A 20,578-nucleotide genomic window follows, 5' to 3' on the forward strand; every position below is an offset into this window, starting at 1 on the left:
AGTCAGCTTTATTGTCAATTTCTCCACATGCCAAAGACACACAAAGAAACCGAAATCTCGTTCCCCCCTATCCCACGGTGACAAGACATGGCCCACAACAGACAAACAAGTAAACAGTATAACAACAGCGTGCTGAATAAATAATGAATAAATAACACAACAAATAAATAAATAAGAGGAGCAAGTGCGCGTACAGCAGACATTCCAGAAAATAGTGCAACAGTGCCGCACGCTACGCAGAAGGGGGTAGCGAGTTCAGGGTCCTAACAGCCTGGAGAAAGAAGCTGTTGGCGAGTCCGGTGGTGCGGGAGCGCAGGCTCCTGTACATCTTCCCAGAGGGCAGAAGGTCAAACAAAGAGTGAGCCGGGTGACTCACATCTCTCGCAATCGAGGTTGCCTTGCGGGCGAGATGGGAGGTGTAAATGTCCTTCAGGGAGGGGAGCGAAGCACCAATAATCTTACCAGCCGTATTCACTATGCGCTGCAGGGCCTTCAAGTTCTGTTCAGTGCAGTTACCACCCCAGACAGCGATGCAACTGGTGAGGACGCTCTCAATGGTGCCATGGTAGAATGTAGACAGGACTGCCTGAGGAGCACATGCACGCCTGAGCTTCCGCAGAAAGTACAGGCGGCGCTGAGCTTTCTTTGCCAGTGACGAGGTGTTTGCGGACCAGGAGAGGTCCTCACTGATGTGCACCCCCAGGAACTTGGTGCAGCTCACCCTCTCCACCACAGCACCGTCGATGATCAGCGGCAGGTGTTTCGTGTGACCCTTCCGGAAGTCAACAACGATTTCCTTGGTCTTGTTGACGTTGAGCAGGAGGTTGTTGTCCCTGCACCACGTGGTCAGAAGGTCAACTTCCGACCTGTACCGAGTCTCGTCGCCCTTCGTGATAAGACGGACAACACAGATGTCAGCTCCAATTTTGGAATATTTTCGAAGTTTCAGCGACGGCGCAGTCACAATAATGCGTCCGGCACGCTGCAGTTGCGCGGTTGGACGGAAATGCCGAAAAATAAGCCTCTCCAGCCTGGATGTCAGCTCCAATTTTGGAATCTTTGCTATTTGGGTCAGCGACGGCGCTGTTACAACAATGCGTCCGGCGCGTTGCGGTTGCATGATCGGACCAAAATAACGCGAGATTTTTTTTTTCCTGCGCACGGAAGTTCAAAAAGTGACAAAAAAGAAGAAGAAAGTTTTTGACAGCTTTTTATGTGGTAGCACGAATTTTTCATTGCGACCTGCATTTTGCTGTATCAAAGTAAATGTCATGAAAAGGGGAAAAACCCTACATGGAAGCGCAACGTGTTGTGTTGGGTTCTTTTACAAATAATGACTGCTGCTTTGAGTTCACAGGGAGCCAGCCTCTTTATTCATTGTATATTGTCTGGCCTCTAGCGGTGAAAGACGGAACGACAATGGTATGGATGACACCACGCAATATAGGTTTGAAACTCGGGTTATAATGTCAATGTTGAAGTTAAAACTAGGCTGGCAGTTTCCGAATGCCATACGTGATGGGTGTTATAAAAATTTGCTTTAACGATTGACGAGCAAAAAAAACAAAAAACAAAAAAAACCTCACTGCACCTGGTATTCCCAGTCGGTCTCCCATCCAAGTACTAACCAGGCCCGACCCTGCTAAGCTTCCTAGATCGGGCGTCCTCAGGGTCGCATGGCCGTGAGCGGTGGTTGAATCCAAAATTTTGCATTTTATAAAATCGTCCCTGTAAACAGCTTTCTGAGTTTTGGCGTTTCATGGAAACTTGGCTATCGTGACAAATTATTGAGGGAGATTGATGGGTTTAGGGGTATACATGCTTGTCTTGTGTGCTGACACCGTAAGTTCGAATCCCACGTGTGTGTTCAACATTTGCACTAACTTTTACAATTTTGTCCTATTCAACTCGTTTCAACTTTAGAATTCCAAAGTGAACCTTTTAAACCTGTAGTTTTCGTTTCGTTCTAAATGACCAAAAATGGCGCTTTTTTTTTTTTTTTTAATTCCTATTCATTCTCTTTGGGGCATTTAACATTTGCTCTAATTTCTACATTTTCTAACCGATTCAACCCATTTCAACTTTCAACTGTTCATCATTTGCCTACCTATTCCACAACTTCCCACTTAGCAGAAATTCCAAATTTTCAATTTTGAAATTTACGCCAAATTTTCCAAAATCTCACTTTACACTTCTCATTTCTACATTTCTCAAGTAACTCAACTCGTTCCAGCATCAATCTGCAGTATTCCCCACGAATTTATTCAGCTTCTTTGCCTTCACACGCAATTTGTCTTGAAATTGCATTTTCTAGGTTTTTTTGTTGTTTACATTTCAGCTGACCTCATTGGGTTCGTGTGCGTGATTGAAGAATTTAAACCTTTCATCTGTTTATTTATTTGTTTATTGATTGATTTATTGATTATTGTTTTCATAGCAGTAATGAACCTCTTGGTTGTCTGTAAGCATGTTTCTGGGTGTGGGAATGCAATGAACAATTTTGCCAGCAGCCGCCCCCAACTCCCATCACCCTGCTGTCCTTCAGAATCCCCCCTCATCTCGTTTTTCTCTGTCCAAGATGGTGTCGCTATTGAGCATGAGTAATGTTGTTGTCACCGCTGCAAGTCTCCATTTATCAACGTCAGATGGGAGAACAGGGCATCTATGGCAGATATGCGGGTGTGTACAGGAGAAAGAAGAAGCTATACTGTGAAGAGAAGAGAGATTTAGCAGTGACTGGAGGAGGGAAGGTAGATAAAGGTGGTCGCAGTGAGGAGGCAAGGCAGCTGACAGAGAGCAAAGGAAGGTGTTAGGAAAAGATGTATCCCAGCAGCAAGCTTCTGCGCCTTTGTGTGGTCCGTGAAATAACAGTCATAGGTTCATCGGTGCTATTATTGACAGAATAATCAAAGTGGAAGTCAACCCCCAAATTTTCTTTGGAGATATACGGTCAATTGCCAACATACGACGTCATCATGGTTATCCCACTAGACAGCTGCACATCGAGATGACGTCAGTTAGCGTCCCAAGAAGGTGATGATTTCCTGACAATTAAAACAAGAAAACATAAGAAAACATGAGCGTGGAGTGCGTATGAATGATCTTGCAAAACAATATGGCCCTAAAAACTGTCGGTGAGAGCGCTGAAGTGGGCGACGGCAATCAAACAAAATCCTGGACAACTTTGAAATCCCCCCCGGACATTTTTTAGGTAGCAAAAGTAGGACATGTCCGGGGAAAAGAGGACGTCTGGTCACCCGAGATGAAGGTTCAATTAAGAACTTGTTCTTAATTGTTTGCCTGTGTAAATAAAGGTTAGATAAAAATAAAATAAAATTCTCGCAAAAGAAAACCTGATTTTGACGTCTTTGAGAAGAGGAGGAAAATGGTTGAACAACAAACCAACACACGAGTTATTCTTGGCGATTCGTTTTTGCGTTGGTGTGTACTGAAGGAGAAGAAGGGAAGTGATGCACTGTTAGCCAAATTTCTTGTGGACAGGTATGTTTGTCTGTATATTTTGTGAAAATAACTCATTTTACGGCCTTCTTGAATCATGTCAGCTATATTGAGACACAATGGGTAAGTAATGGGTTAGTAGGGTTGTTTAATGGCTGTAGTTGTACATGTAGTCCCTTAACTTCGAGTCAGCTGCTGACTGTATACACAACTTCAAATATGGCGCTTGCGGATGTCAGTGTGGAGGCGTTTCCTAAAACCAACAGGTAAGGGTGGGGAGAAGGAACGTGCGCATGCGCAGTATTCAAAAACGGACAAATCGGAAAGTCAAGTCAAGTCCCAATGATCATCGTCACACACACATCTGGGTGTGGTGAAATTTGTCCTCTGCATTTGACCCATCCCCATGTGATTTTGATCCATCCCCTGGGGGAGAGGGGAGCAGTGAGCAGCAGCGGTGCCGCGCTCGGGAATCATTTGGTGATCTAACCCCCCAATTCCAACCCTTAACGCTGAGTGCCAAGCAGGGAGGCAATGGGTCCCATTTTTATAGTCTTTGGTATGACCCGGCCGGGGTTCGAACCCACAACCTTCCAGTCTCAGGGCGGACACTCTACTACTAGGCCACTGAGCTGTCGGAAAGATCGTCTGAAGTACCTTTAAGGTCTTACTTTGAGACAATAAAACAAATGATAGAGAACAAAACATCTGAATGATTTTATTGACGTTTGGGGGAATTTGGGTGAAAAAGTTGATGAGCTGAGGTGACAAAAGTTGAACTTTTTGGAAGGAGTGTCTCTCGTTAGATCTGGAAGTGTAGCACAGCATTTCCGAAAAGGACATCTACCCTCAAACATGGTTGTGGTAGTACAGTCATGAACGAATCATTGCAAAAGACAGAGATGCGCAATTCCAGTCCAGAAAGTAAAAAGCCTGCCACAGTTTGTCTTTAGCCACATGTGTTTCTACTCAAATGGCAGGTAAATAAACTCATTCATAGTTGAGTAGAAGCACCTGAGGCTAAAGCCAAATTGTGGCAGGCTTACGTTCGTTTGATGCTCTTAAACGGTAAAGTGAGAGCGTGTAGAATTTTGTGCCATCGAGTGGTGAACTAATAGAATGCAACAAAGTTCAAGGGCATGCAGAAGGTGCAAAACCACAAAGAGACCACACTTTGCAAGACTACCACGATGTCCTCAGCAGAGGTACAAGCAAAATCTCATCACAAACAACATCTAGTATTTCTGCAAGTGCATTTGATACACATGCTGTCGTCACACATGGTGGCAAGACATATCAGCAAGGTCAGCATTCTGTATTGTGAAGCGTGAACCATGTAATGTAATAGACAAACCTATTGTAATTTCTGTGATATTATTATTATTTTCTTGTCTATTGTAATGAAGATCAGATCATGTTTTTGACAAATGTGGCCAGGTATATATATTTTTAAAGGGCTCACGTATCCGTCTTTCAACTGTATGTAACTTCATAAGAATCGAAAGCAGTATTGACGAATTCGTTTTCTGAAATCTTTTGCAGACCACAAAGTCATAGATCAAGAAATAAATAACAACAACTGATTATGATCAGCGAGAACATTCTCTTTATTATATTTTAAAAACAAAAAAGTTTTTGTAATTCTGTTTTGTTACAGTTTCAGAGTTCTGTACAGAGTAAAAAGAAATAAGCACTGCTTAAGAACAGTCAACTCTCAAACTAAATAAACAGAAGAAAAGGAGGTTGACAATAGAAATTAGTAGTAAGACATTGTCTGAAGTGCAATGGCATAGCTCAGATGGGTTAATCATGAAACAAAAAAGTCTAAATTAAAAATACTTCTCTATATTGGCCAACAAACAGTAATTCTTTACAGAGTAGAGACTGTTCTGTTATCTGATGTAATTAAACCTGTAAAAACATATTTACAAATAGCCATTATGTTATATATATATATATATATATTTTTTTTTTCTTATAATCACATACTGTATGTCAGCACCAGTAAAAAAAACAAACAAACAAACAAACAAACAAACAAACAAACAAACAAACAAACAAACAAACAAACAAACAAACAAACAAAAAATAACACTAAACTAAACATTAACAATAGTTTTTTTGTTTTGTTTTGTTAAAATGTTGTCTACAGACTTGGTCCCAGAACACAATGATAATTGCAGGAAGTTTGTTTTGCTGAAGCGAATAAACAAAGTCAGGATGAACCTTCACTTTAAAGAAGACAAGACTAACCCTAAGAGTGACGCAGGAGCGCTTCACCACCTCACAAAGGCCAACCTACTTTAGTGCTCTGACGGTGTTGGTTTATTTGTCATTGAAGCCTACTTGGAGTTCTTTGCAAAGTTTTGGACACCAACACTGAAGTTTGACTACTTTTCAAAAGAAAGGCTCAAGTAAAGGCTTTGTTTTAATGTCCTCATAAAATTGCTACAAAATAAACCAATTGTCAAACTCGGTATAGACAAATGGAGAACTTCAACTCCCCAAACAATGACAAAAATAAAACACAACCTCATTTGCAGGTATTAAAAAAAGTCACCAGCTCTTCTAGGGTGTTTATTTAAAGGGTCGGATCACACAATACCAACAACCATGAAAAGAAAAGCAGTAATGGGCATGGAGTTCCTTTACAGGGAAGAAGGCTTTTTGGTTTGTTAACTACGGCGTCATCCTCCAAACATTCACACAGATGAGCTGACGACACAATAACGCACAGCCACAAAATGATACAATTATGGAAGGAGGAGGTAAGATCCTGAAAAGCATTGACACTTTTCGACATGTTGTTGATTTTCAAACCCTAAAAGAGATGGAAAATTCAGGCTTCTCACCTGGGAAGCTAAACTGTACGATGCTCTACGAGATGGCAGAACAAGCAATCACGGAATCTAATGAATAAATCCCAAAGGTTTAGCAGTGGTTTATTTTTCTAGTAAAGCACCAGAGAGGGGACAACATAATTCTTCACAGTAGGTTTATAGTATGACACCATTAAGTCGGAGCGCATTTGTTTCATTGCAGCGTGCGGTAGTGAAGGAAAGCCACAAGGTAGCAAACGGATGTGACGCGATGGAAGAGAAGGCTGTGCTGCAAGAAGAGGACAAAAAGATTTTTAAAAGACAAGTCAAATTAAATAAGGCCAATTTCAACTTGGTTGTTTTTTTCTTTTTTTTTTTAAACGAGAAAGACATTAACTAGCATCATACTTTGGAGGTCAAACAACAACTAAGAAAACAACATGGGGGGGGGCTTAATGAGAGCAATTTTCACTTTTGTCTTTTTTTTTTAAAATAAAAGAAGTCACTTGTGGTGCTTGGATACATTCAGTGCCCAGTGATCATTTCGCCTTCACTGTGTCCAACGCATGCAATGTGCTTTGTGCCACACAGGCAGAGCGCAACCTATCACGCATCCTCGCAGATTACTCATGTGTCGTCAATTTAAACAACTGAATGTGCATGTGCTAGCTTTAGCTGCCTGTTAGCTCCTTCGTTCTCTTTGTGTTCTTCTACTGTACATGGATGCTTGTCATCCCCAGACATGCACAGAAACAGGACCTCCCCCTTCCCTCCAATGAAAAAACAAGCCAGTTGCCTAGCAAAAAAAAAAAAAAAAACAGACGAGGGCAGAGACTCTCACTTGTGCGGCGAAAGAGATGAACATCATTTGTTCTGTTGTGATGTTCACAATTTCAACAGCGAAAGGAGTGTTGAGAGGAATGATTCTCTGGAGAAAGGGTGGGAAAGATGTGTAGGGGGGCAACAAATAGATCAAATGGAAAGAGTGAGCGTGAGATGGAGGGAGAATTATTGGTGCGTGTTGGAGTGTGTATGGGGGGCACATTTTGAAGACAGGAAATGGCAGGATTGAGAGTACTTTGGACTCCCTCTCAGCTCCTCACACAGTCGAGAGATGTGAAGCACTGAGCTGGGTGGCACAAACACAAATAAACTGCTGTCTTGAGGGCAACTTTTTCTTCCCTTCCATCATTCTGATGTGCTGAAGCTACGGCTCAAAACGCTCTTGCACAAGACAAAATGATTTCTCAGTGCACATACACGCGCCCAACACAGGAACTCTGAATTGGCATCTGGATGTTTTCACCTTGAATTCAAAAGGCTTCTTCATTTCTAGATCTTAGGTGCAGAGTTGCCATATTTGTCGCTCTAGTGAAATGCTTATGCGGTGCTAGCTACACAAAGGCATGGCTCAACTTAGGAGGGCATCCTTTTTGGGTCCAGTCGGCTGTCCAAAGTATAGGACCCTTGTGTCAAAATATTGAAGAAAGCCATATGCTTTAGGTCCAACCAGAAAGGTCCTGTTCAAAGAGACGAGGAGGTTATGTCATAAGATCTCTCACCCAAAGCTTGCCACATTTGATTCCAACCCTGTGTATGTGATAACCTCCAAGAGACACACCCAGAGACAAATGTAGGAAGCTCTGCACCTAAGGTTCCTAACAGAAGAATCCTTTTGGGAAAATAAATATTTGACAACCAAGAAGGATCAAAGTTGCCGCAATTGCACTCCTGCGGCGTGACTGAGATTCTACACAGACAACAGTTAACATTGGACAACATTTGCATCTTGAAATGTTTAGTTCATCCAGTCAAAACTCGTCTCCAGTTTTCTTATAGGCTATTGGCTGGGGAAAAACTCCTCCATCCAACCGTCACTCGAGTCCAGCTCTGCTCCTGATCCATCCCCCAATCCAAAGGCTCCTCCACTGGAGGGCCCGCCCCCATATCCATAGGATGACATGTCTTGATTGGCTGTCCTTTGATAGCCCTGCGTCTGACTACCAACACCCGCAGGTCCATAGGGTCCAGACCCCCCACCAGCCCCTAGGCCCGTACCCCCGGGGCCTGGCCCAAACGCCCCCATTCCAGCCACCCCTGGACCCAAAACTCCTTGGTTTAATCCCTGGCTCATGACCATGGGCCGGGACTGGTTGGTCCTTGGCTGACCGCCCATGTGAGCACCCATTGGGCCACCCATACCCGCTGCCGGGTTGCCCACCCTGGGGTCCATCCCCTGGGCCATCCCTTGGCCAGGCCCCTGAAAATGTTGCTTGGCCACTCGTGGGGGTTGACCTGGCTGCATTCCGTAGCCCTGGGCGGGGCCAAACCCGACCCTATCCCCTCCTGCTCCCGTAGTCCTTCCCATGCCTTGTAGACTTTGTCCTTGTTGCTGTGGCCAGCCTCCCCCGGCCATGTGGCCGCCACCGCCGCCCGCTCCCAGCATACTTTGTAGTCTTTGTGCTTGGGCTTTGGCATTAGTTGGGCCTTTGAGGGGTTGCTGGGCCATGGGATTCATCAACATCCCTTGTCCTCCATAGCCTCCGGTGCCACCTGCTCCGGGCCCACCCGGCATACCTCCAACTCCAGGACCTGCGCCCGCCTGCCGGTTTTGCCCTCCAACTGGGTTGTGCTGCTGCGGAAGACCGAGGGAAGCTTGCACACTTTGGCCTTGGTGCTGTTGCTGGTGGATCATTTGGCTCATGGAAGGGTTGAGCCCATAGAGGGAACCTTGGTTAGACCCTTGGGTGCTGTAGGGTAGGCCCATGTCAGCTTGGGGTCCTACGGAGCTCCCCTGGCCTTGGACAGAGCTCATCTGGACCATCTGCTGCTGGTTCTGCTGCTGCTGTTGGAGAAGCCGTGCAGCCCGAATGCTCTGGAGAGCTTGGCTCCTAGATGCCAGATCTTGAGGAGGACCTGTAAATAATACATAATATGTACTATGGTCAATAATAATTGACAACCACATAATGTCATTTATAAGACATGGACATTTTGTAGAAGGGTGGTGGTGACAGCTGAACTTAAACCATTGAAGTGAAACATCAGAACTAAAAACTACTGCTATGGTGAGTGAATTCAATCAGTTGAAAACATTCTGGTTGCATTTCTTAAAGATTAAGAACACATTCACTAAATATATAAAGGCAGATATTACATGCATGAATAATTTATCTATGGAATAATGCTCCAGTGAAGTTTGAGGTTTCCAGATCGTCATTTACAAAATGTATTTTGTTCCACTTTAACATACTTCATCTTTAAACAGTGTGAATTAAATTCAACTCCTACTACGGAGTTAGTGACACTTTTCTTTCCTGTCGAGGTCTTCTAGCGTGGAAATTGCTCTAAATCCTGTAATAAACCCACTTCTGACATCATTCCACTAATCCCTCACCTCACAGCTTGGCGTGCAACAGTAACAGTGCGAGAACAAAGAGGATCACACTCTCAGGATTTGTGCAGTGAGTAGACGTACGGCACTAATAATTGTAGACATACTAAACGTGAGCATGACTGAAATTTGCGGCGAGACAAGAAACTAACCGTTTTTACTTACTTCCGTAGATAAAGGCCCACGTGGCCTACTTGATATCTTTTGGACTTTCAGTTATATATTCTCTGATGGCTACAAAAGCCATTCATCCCGAATTTGCACCTCCCTCACCGAATAGTCGTCATCTCCCCATCATCCTCACACCCACTCTCTGTCACTTTCTGTCGTTCATGCCAGCCTCTCCACGTTCCAGATCATCTACCTATTCTTCTTGCTGCCACCCCCCTCCATCCTCTCTCCCACTTCACTCCTCTCATCCATCTCTCTGACTTCACCGGAACTCTGGGGGATCCAGGACAGACAAGTTGCCTTGGTAACAGGCAGAGCAGGAGAAATCTCTCTCTTTTTTAAAAGACAGACACACACACGCACGCACACACACACGCACGCACACACACACACATATACAAAGGTAGGAAAAATAATCTAATAGATAATTGATAGAAACAGATCGAGGGGATCAGTTAACTATTGGTTCTAAGACTAATGAGGTATTTTTGTAAATATTGAGTTTAGACCATCTATGTCTGATTACAAACTGCTTCTTTGGACTCGGTGTGTAGTTAAATACATGTAGAAATGTTTGCTCATGTTGGTTATTCACCTTGATACTGACTGACTTGAGGGAAGGGATTCCTCTGGCCTTGGCCCATCTGTCTTGGGAGATGCTGCTGTTGGAGCTACGCAAACACACACACACACACACACACACACACACACACACACACACACACACACACACACACACACACACACACACACACACACGCACACACGCACACGCACACGCACACGCACACGCACACGCACACGCACACACACACACACACACACACACACCAATGTAATGTCATATAAAATAAACATTATAAATCAAAAGACAAATTAGCAGAGTGTATTAAAAGCAGATGTGGTGTACACACTGGTAAGATGTTTTGAAATCTCATCAAAGTGATGCTCGTGGAGTTACTTACAGCGTGTGCTTTTTGTCTGCGCATGTGCGTTCTTTCATTAGTATGTGTAAATAGGGAATCCCCCCCAAATTAATAGAGACATTAAGCCAGACTTTGGTACTTGGATTGCAGTGTAATCCATCTTTAGATATTTTGGGAGCTTAAGATCAGGGGATGCTTTGAGAATAATTGTCAATTTTTGTCTATGTGAAGCCCTTTGAGACTGCTTGTGATTTAGGGCTATACAAATAAACTTGACTTGACTTGACTTAGTAAATACAGATTGACCAGTGCTAACTCGGAAGCAGAAGTCGCAGCCCATTGCGTTTGCGTGGGCTGTGCGTGCTTCTGTAATTCAGAAGAGACACACTAAACCTCAGCGGGGTGTTCCCTTCCAGACTGCAATTGAAGTACATCTGTGTATGTTTTTGCAGAGCCAATTGAAAAGTAACATGGTGGGTGGTGACTTCAGAGTCCAAGACTGGTTAACACTTGATTCACTCACAGAGAGAGAAGTAAAAAGAAAACAGCCCATTATCACAGCAGGTGGGATGTGGCCAACAACATGAACATAAGCGTGCACACATGCTGCAGAGATGAAAAGGAAGTGGTGAAGAGGGTAATTAGACATGCAGCCAGACAACAGTGGGGAACATCAGGGGATGGATAAGCTGCTCTTATTCATGGACAAAAATACACTGTACAGAAGAAAAAAACAATGTAGGCCAAAATGATAACATGTCATGGATCTCCACTTAGTGTAGCTCACCTGTTCGGCCAAGAGTTGCTGATGCTGCTGCTGCCTCTGCTCTCTGAAGAGCTGCTGCTTCTGCTGCTCCATCATGTGCATCTGTACCCTCTTCTCCTGCTCCATCGCCATCATCTGTTTCATCATGGCTGCCTGCTGCTGGTTTCCCGCATAGCCTGGAGGTGGACCTGACCCCTGGTTAGGCCCCACCCCTGAGGCCACGCCGCCGGCAGGGTGTGGAGGTGGGATGGCGCCAGGAGGTCGGGACATACCCACTACACCTTGCTCCTGGAGAGACATACGGAAATTGTCAGTTCCATTGAGGGCAGTCATGGGTGGCGACTGGCGACATACTGGGACTAAAGTTTGGCCCGCGGATATTCATTGACAGGGTGGTGGAGTGTGAACGGTGGCCGTCATGCACCAAACTAATCGTCAAAAAGTTGTTGTCGGGGTTGGGGGTGAGGTGGGGGTTGACAAGGCCCTGAAACGGACTGGCCTTTTGGGACTCTCCCGAAATTCCCCAGGTGGAGGCAGAGGCGGATTGCGGTGTTGGCTGACGACTTGCAAGCACCTAGATTTTCAAGCCACGTCGCCTGCTCCGCACAGTCCTTTGATGCTGAGTTTTTTTCTCAAAATCCATTCTGTGCTCTCTTTACAGGAACTTAGTCTGGGCTTTTTTTTCTCCACTCCCCTCTGTTATGTTTTCTTTTTACTTTGCATCTTCGAAAATGTATAAGGTGCTGTAAAAGGCGGTGCGACGGACTCCTGTTTTGTATCATCTGGTTGGTCATTGTTTTTTTTCTGTCACTTGAACGGGGATGACCTAGCTGGTCATCGTTTTTTTTTTTTTTTTTTCTTCAATGGGTTGTGTCTATTATATTTGGTTGCACCCTGTGGTAAAATGACAATCCGGTGTTCATATTCTGTGTGAGCTAATGTGCTCATAATAGCATTCATGAACTGTATGAGCCCAAACTGATCTTTGAACTAAATTTTGAACCAACTGGCAGTTGACCATGCGTTCTAACTCCACACGTCTCTGCCAGTTTTGTTGAATTTTCTTTCTATGTTACTTTTAATGCATTGTCATGTATTTAACCCTGGCTTGTTGTTCATTGCATCTGCTGTTCTTATTTACACTGGCAGATACATGACGGCTGTATAAGCTGCATTAAGGAACACTTGAATGTCTTTATTTCTTTCAGTCCAGTATTCACAATAGATTACATCTGGACTATTGGAATGTTTTGGTGAACACACACTGCAACATTCAATCACTGTTGAAATTATTTATTGTTTCTAGTTCATATTGGTTTGTAAAATGGGATTCATTCTATTAGCATTGTCATATCGTAATGACAAGTTTTCAGTGCAAAAAAAGTTTACATTTGGTGACATTTAAGCCATGTTCAAAAAAGTTTTGAAATATATTTAATGAAAATAAATCACAATTGCAACATGAAGTGGAATGATCAAGAATCACTATCTGTGAGTGATCAAATGACTTTCATCTGAGTGAAGTGGTATTCTCTATACCTATTGTATACAAGCACATGTGCATATTTTGTATCTTCGAAACAGATGTCTCCAAAGGGAGATACCCAAAAGTGTCACAACACCGCATAAATTCAGTCGCTTTGTTGCATAAAAGCGTAAAAAGGTATCTTTAGCCACATCATCCTGAGTCTCCGCAATAGCAATGGTCCTTACTGCATATATTATCTCCTTATTAGCATATAAAGAGCATTTCCTTCCCCATTTAGCCATATGCTAATATGCTTGGCTCACAGGGGGAGCATTTACTGTATGAATTTCCTAAAGCTCGATGACTAGATATTGTTTAGCCCAACGAAGGGAAGCAGTAGGTGTCTGAGGGCAAAGTGACATCTGTACACATCCAAATGCATCAGCACAGTCTCTCGCATGACTCAACGACATAGCACATGCACCTGCAGGTGTAGGAAGACAGCAGATGCGGGATTAAGTTTCAGCCTCCTAAACTGTATTGAAGCGTCGGAGATGACAAAAACCCGGTGGAGAAACCAGAACCGTCGTTTCCAGATGGTGCAGACAGCCGCACCAGACTGATCGATGCTTTCAGCTGCGCGTCTCGACTATCGCTGCTGGCTTCCTTCGGTTCACCACATTCAGACAACAGAGATGGAGGGAACCAGAGTAGTTTCATAAGCTGACCAACAGGTGGCACTGGTGACCTTAAAACAGCTGTGTGTGTGCGTGTGTTGGTGTGTGTGTGCGTGTGTGCGTGCGTGTGTCATTGGTCTCTTAGCAGATGGCTCAATCATGACTGCTCTGATCTACGATTCTGCCGTCTCCCCCACGCACAACCCTTTTTTTTCCACATCTCTCCAAATGCTCCACCATTAAAAACTCTCTCTGCTCCTCTTCAATCTTTTGGAAAACACAGGGCCCCTGGGCGTCTGCGTTGTTGTGTGTTTATGTGGTATATAAGCAGGCTATAGGAAACCGATGCAGGACAAACAAGCATACAATTGCATGTCAAAAAGGCTGCCAAATGACAGGAGGAAGATGACATTTGAGCTGCTTTGTGCAAGGTGGAGTGAGGGAGGGAGAAGATCAAGGAGGAGAAAACGGTGGCCTCGGGAAGAAAAAGAAGAAAGCAACAGTTGCTGCGGCAAGGACCAGATGGTTCTTGGATCAGAAGCTATGGTTGCCCTTCACAACACTTGGCACACACTCATGATCCCACACCTAATCTGTTCCATGTACATAAATATTCTGCTTGGGAATCTTTTGTCACATTTGCCGTGAATGTTATAAAATACGAGTTATCTCAATTGTCTGTTTACCTCTTGTTGTCTGTCCCCACAGACAGTCGCTACATTCTGGCACTTCTGCACTGTGCAACAGAAATGGGTCAATGCCTACTGAGGCTGCCATGTACACAAGTCAAGTTACCAGTTTGCTGCAGGAAAGGAAGAAAGGATGTGGTGGAAAAAAGATGCATTACAGGTTGCATGCGTGTGTGTGTGTTTGTGTGTGTGTGTGTGTGTGTGTGCATGCGTTGGTTCAAGCACAATGTGTTTGTGTGTGGCGGAGGCTGTCAATTTTATTGGGTTATGAGGCATACAGAGCACAGTCAATTACATTACATGTGAAGCAAGCTGGGATATAGTGTTTGTGTGCTTGTGTGTTTGTGTGCACGTGTGTGTGTGTGTGTCAGTGAGTGATTGCATGCAGATGTGGGTGTGTGTGTATTTGTGTGTGGTGAAGAAGGCAGTAGTTCATTTCATTCCTATCTTACACAGAAAAATGAATCATGGTTATGTTCATTTTTACATTTTTCAATGTATTTATTTTTATTTCAAATCATACAATTTCTGGAGGCTATTAACAGTGGAATCTCGAATTGCATATGTCTTTAGTTATGAACAATTCGACTGAGGTATGAAACTTTCATTAAAAAAATGAACTTTGTTAACAAATGATATTCCATACATGAACAGACTTGGCAAGGACGCGTGGTTAGCTCTATGTGTTGTGCTTGTTCAAAACTAGATGTATGGATGCACGTGTCCCCACGAGTGGGCCACGGGGGACCGTGTCAAGTTGCTTGTGCGCCGCATTTGAGGCACAAGCTCTAAAAATTAACAAGATTTGGGGAATTTTAGAGGAACGGTCACATATTCACACTCCTACACCTTGTGGACAGCTTTCCAGAAGGGTTGAAGCTGTTGTATCTGCATGGGGTGGGCCGGCATTATATTGACGCCTTTTGATTAGGAATGGGATGTCACTCAAGACTCCTCTGAACTTACCTAAATAAATTACAAGAGTACTATTGGCTAATGTAATGAAATAGCTTTCGCTTTATTGCAGTACACTTGTCACGGCCTTGCCGTTTTGCAGATTTTTTTCCCCAGGGTGTCAGTGTATTATGCCATTATTCATTAATCCATCCGTCCGTCCGTCCGTCCGTCCGTCCGTCCGTCCGTCCATCCATCCATCCATCCATCCATCCATCCATCCATCCATCCATCCATCCATCCATTCGTTCATTCATTTTTACAGTGTCGGACTGATAAAAGGCAAATGGAGTGCACTTATATAGTGCTTTTATCAACACCCTGGTCTTCGAAGCGCTTTACAAAGTCTCACATTCAACCATTCGCATACCGATTCATACCTGCAATGCGTCCCTGTTTGAAATCGCGATGGAGCGCACCGGCACTCTGTTTTTAGAGCACTCTGAATAACCGAACAGCACTTTTGAACGACGTTCTGTTCAGAAACTCCAAAACGTTTTCAAATTTGTTGTTGAATTTGTTAGCCAGTTATACTTCATTCTACATTTTAGAAGTAACATTTATTAAGCGTAATAAATATTCAGAAGGAAATTGTTTAAGGGTGTGAGGGTGCTCGTAACTTAAAAACGTTAACATAATTAACACTCCATCCTTCTCGTCCGCTCCGCTGGGGGCAGAGCAGGCTCCTCTCACAGCCTGCAGCTCGCTAGTTGTTCTTCATTTTGCATTTTAAAAGTGAAACTTATTTAGTATAACAAGTACATTTTATTAGTTTGATATAGTTTAAAGTAAAGTACAAAAATGAACACATTTTTGAACAAGCTAAACAATTATTTCGTATAACATATGCACTGGTTGTGTTGGGAGTAAATGTTGCTGCCTTTCATTTGGACGGTGTGGGTTTGATTCCCAGCCAATGTCCCAATAGCCAGCCACTGCTGGTACCGAGTATGAATCACGGAAATGGGTGGGTTGCATCAGGAAAGGCGTCTGGCGTACAACAGATCATGCAATTCACTTGCTGTGGCAACCTCCAACGGGACAAGTTGCAAATTTTAAGAATCAAATAACTAGACTTGCTTTACCTGATGTGATTGCACAGTGGACACTTTAAAATAGAAGATTGCAAAATACATAGAATACAATTCTTCTGTATAACAACTACAATGAAATGTCTTGCAGGACAGACAGTATAAACACCTGCACATAATTTGTGGAAAGTCCGTGCAACACGATGTGTAATGGCAATGCCATGATAACAAATTAGCAAAGGCCAAACTGTACGGAGAGCAAAAGGACAGAAGGAAGCTTGGAGGAAATGCATCGTAGCACTGTGCATCTCATTATGAAGTGACAACAAGCATGGCTGTCTCCCAAATCCAGATGAGCAACATTTGATTGTGCAAGGGCAAGAGACTGCGAGTGAAATATTTCTACACTGATTGACATTCAACTATAATAAGCACATGTAAAGTGTGCTGCAGTGAGGCGCTCTGCGCTTGAGCTTTTCAGGAAGTATGAAATGTGCTGGTCAGAACCAACTTGAGGAAACCCAACACATTTGTGTTCTTTGATGCCCAAATTTGCTGCTCCTGCAGATAGCTTCACTAAACACGCGACATAGCGTATCACCACATACACATCAACGGTGAGCAGATGGCGCAGTCAGACCTGACAATATTCAAATAGCCTTGCAAGTCCACGTGTGAAGATGCCACCACTTTGACCCACACACGTACAAGAACAAGGACATGAAGATGTACTCTATGAAGCCAAAGTCACCCACTGTCCCTAACACCACCTCCTCATTCTCACATATAGTCAGTTTCTCCCCAAAGAGAGTTATATTTAAACTGCTGGAGAGCAGCCTTCTTCCCCACAGTGGTCTGTTTAATCTCTAACATCTCTGGGCTCTAAACCCGAATTGGCCTATTTCTGAACTACACACAGAGTGTATATGCTTAGGAAAACAGTTTGGAAGTAACTATACACACTCAGATTAGAGAACAGTAAACGGGGTCGAATCCTTTGCCAATAAGTGAATCAACACGGTGCAGTGCTATGAAACCTGGATTTGAAAACATACAATCACAATAAAGATTCGGATTCTAAAATAGCTACCAGAAAGTGTTTACCAAAAATACCCAAAGGACAAAAATTATAGCACAATTTCCACCCTGGTTTTGTCGTCTCGCTAAAATTAGCCTGCTATGTGGGGAGGATTCATGTACGTAAATGACTGCTTTACCTGCTTGCCTGTGGCAAAACCACTGCCAAGTACTTGTTCTCAATCAACCCAGAGTTTGTCGCAAAAAGTGACACATTAACAGCTAGAGATGGGCAATTTACCAAATTTTGCCAGTTTTTCCTCCGGTCTTGTCCTTTTGTCCTTATTTTGTCCTTATTCATAATATAGTTGTAATATATATGGCTTGTACATTCACCAAAGCATACACACAGACACACAGGCAGAAGATAAGACACACTCATCCGTGGAGGAAATGATGAACTGATGCTGATTAATTATATGCTGATAAAAGTATTCTTTCATTTTACTGATAGGCAGAGGACGTGCTCTCGTCTTACGAAGCCGACTATTGAGGGGAATAAGATGTGACAGAAGGTGCACTTTAAAAGGACAGAGGAGTGAAGCAAGTCATCTTCGAGATGGAAGCTAGGAAAAGAAAATGAGAACAAAGTGAGAGGATGAGATCATTGGTGACCGTCAAGTGCTCGTGGCGAGCGACTGAATGTACCACCCTAAGAGGGACCAGGTGCTACAGTAAATCCCCTTGGAAACGGTCACCATGGAAACCTGAATGTGTGTTTGAAAGATTGCCTGACACGTACACGCATTTCAGCTTCGTTCATGGTGTGTGTGTATGTGTGTGTGTGGCGGTAGCGTGGGACGTACTGGAAGAGCCAATGAGAGATTGATGTGTTTGTATGTAATCTAATTATGGTGGCTGAGAAAGGTACATCTGAGATCCATCTCAGAGCCGCAGCAGGTGGACCGCTCGTCTCTTTGCTGCCTCCTCTCCTTTCCCCCTTTTTGTACTGTATGAGCTGCATTTATGTATATCATTGCCCGCTTCATTGCTAGTATGCGTACGGCGGGAAATATACAGAGCGACTCGGAGCGAGCTTACATCTAGAGGTAGCATTAAACAGAAGGGAAGAGATTTCAAACGCTGTGTGTGTGCTCTTAACACACGGCAAGTATTTGAGTTCTTTCCGGGGAGAATTGCGGGATCAGTGTCATTACACGGCTGGTAGTGGAGGTAGAAAAATACTCGTGAGTGTCCGTCCTCACATCTCTGTTTACCTCCATTCCTCTGCCTTGTTAGGACAGGGAAGTAGGCTTCTTTTCAATTTCCTTCTTCACTAAACGTTATGTCCAAGGTTTCTTTTTGTTTTTCTTTCTCCTCCCCCTCTTATCATTTGCCGCTTGCCCATCGTTCTATCATTCATTTCCATTTTGACTGAATGAATGGATGAAGCGCCTCCATTTTCTTCTATCACTCGTGCATCTGTCCGGCTGCTTTTCTGCCCTGCTCCACCCTTCGTCCTTCATTGGCCATCCACCTTCTGCTATTGATAACCCTAAGGCTCTTTTCAACAGCCTCATCATAGCAGTATACGTCTCTCACTTTTTATTTTTCCCTCTCTCACTTTTAGTTTTTCTACATTGAAGATCGTTCCATTTTATCCTTACTGATCATCCTCAGTTTGATAACCTCGCGTTCACTATTTAGCCCTTCCCTCTTTTTCGGTTGGCCGTGCAGCCTCTACCTCTCTTTGTTCCTCCCTCCATCTCTTCCTCTCTAAATGTGTCTCTGCCTCTGTCATAGACCTTCTCCTCCCCTCCTCTCCCTCTCGCTCTCTCTCTCCAGAGAAGCCATTAGATGCTGCTGTGAGGCTATCACTCTTTTGCTCTCTCTCTCTTTTTCTCACTCTGGCTGTGGTCTCAGGGCAATAGCCTCCCCCTCCCTGCTGCATTCCTCCTCAACCTCGCCATCTCTCGCTTCTTGTCTTTCTTTAGGCACTCCTTTTCTCTCTCTCCTTCTCTTCACATCACTGTTCGCTCTTCCGCATCTATTCGCTGTGCCTCCTTCCATCTTGATCCCCGCACCCCCCTTCGTTGTCTGCCCCCACCTTCCCCTGCATTCTGCCATCATCCGACGAGATAGACTTCTCTATAGCCTATGCATGCAAATGAAGAGAATGCAAACGGAAAGCCATGTTTGCATTCAAAATCGTGTGTGCTGCACCTATAAATTGTATTAACAGAATAATTAATGGATGCATTAAATTTATTTTTGTGCCAAGTCACCGTAACTTAAAATTCCTTTCTTTCTGTTTATTGTATTAGAAGATAAACTGTCCTAGCCCCCCCCCCCGTAATAATCCACTCAGCACAACGTCGTTTTAGTTTCTTTTGTCTTCTAGAATGAGCTGGGGTTTTTTTTCTCGACAAGCTGCACCTTCAGCTATCTCCATCGCCCCTGACTGCCCATCTATGTATGCCATTAATCTTTCCTGCTCCTTACCCTTCCCGCTCTAGCACGCGGGAGTGAGACAGAGAGAGAGTGAGACATATGGCCGGAGAATGACCATTAACTCCAAGCCAGCATCGCCAATAATTCCACAGCAGCCCATTATCCACAAAGAGCCAAAATGGCCTTCGGTAATATGATGAAATCTTCTGTAAAAAGTAGACATGGGACTAAAAGCATGAGGGTGTAGAAATACTTCCACTCCAGAGCAGCGTTACCACATTATTGCATTCTACTCATCTATCTGGCTGTCTCCCTACCTCCCACATTTTGCACAATCCAGAGTATTTCTTTCAATTCTCTATATTTCATTGAGTTTACTTTTGCCCCCCCTCCATCATATTGCACTACACATCATATTCTGGAACATATTCTCTTCGCCGGAGTCGCCGGGTTCTGAAAAAAGGATAGAAAAGGCTAATCTTCCATTCAACTAGACATCAGCGTGAGCCCATAACTAACCAAAAATGCACTTTCAAGGACATGAGTGAACATATAATGTGAGCAAAAGGGATACCAAATTGCATCCACAAATGGGCCTAAGAACCCAATTTGCTGTCATTGCTATCAGCTACTGGTGGTGTTAAAAGACTGTGTGTTTTAGAGAGCGAGTGCATTGGCGTACTGAAATGAGCCCAATCCGTTCTCCCTTCTCCACCATGTTGTTCCACGGGAGGTGGTGAGGTGATGTATGGACCC

The 20,578-nt window shown here is 43.8% G+C and overlaps 1 protein-coding gene across 1 annotated transcript in view; it reads right to left on the minus strand.

Moving 5' to 3' along the window:
- Positions 1 to 5,042: 5,042 nt before the first annotated feature.
- The window catches only part of maml3 (mastermind-like transcriptional coactivator 3), a 101,867-nt gene continuing 86,331 nt past the window's right edge, over positions 5,043 to 20,578 (minus strand). Inside the window, exons 4-6 of the mRNA XM_088373023.1 lie at positions 11,557 to 11,823; positions 10,439 to 10,514; positions 5,043 to 9,194 (exon numbers count right to left, since the gene is read on the minus strand). Coding sequence (XP_088229149.1) covers positions 8,119 to 9,194; positions 10,439 to 10,514; positions 11,557 to 11,823 — 1,419 coding nt within the window. The 3' untranslated portion in view covers positions 5,043 to 8,118. The remainder of the gene's footprint in view (positions 9,195 to 10,438; positions 10,515 to 11,556; positions 11,824 to 20,578) is intronic.

Source organism: Syngnathus floridae, chromosome 4, assembly GCF_059516105.1.
Source record: "Syngnathus floridae isolate MCC-2025c chromosome 4, RoL_Sflo_1.0, whole genome shotgun sequence".
Classification (NCBI taxonomy): Eukaryota; Metazoa; Chordata; class Actinopteri; order Syngnathiformes; family Syngnathidae; genus Syngnathus; species Syngnathus floridae.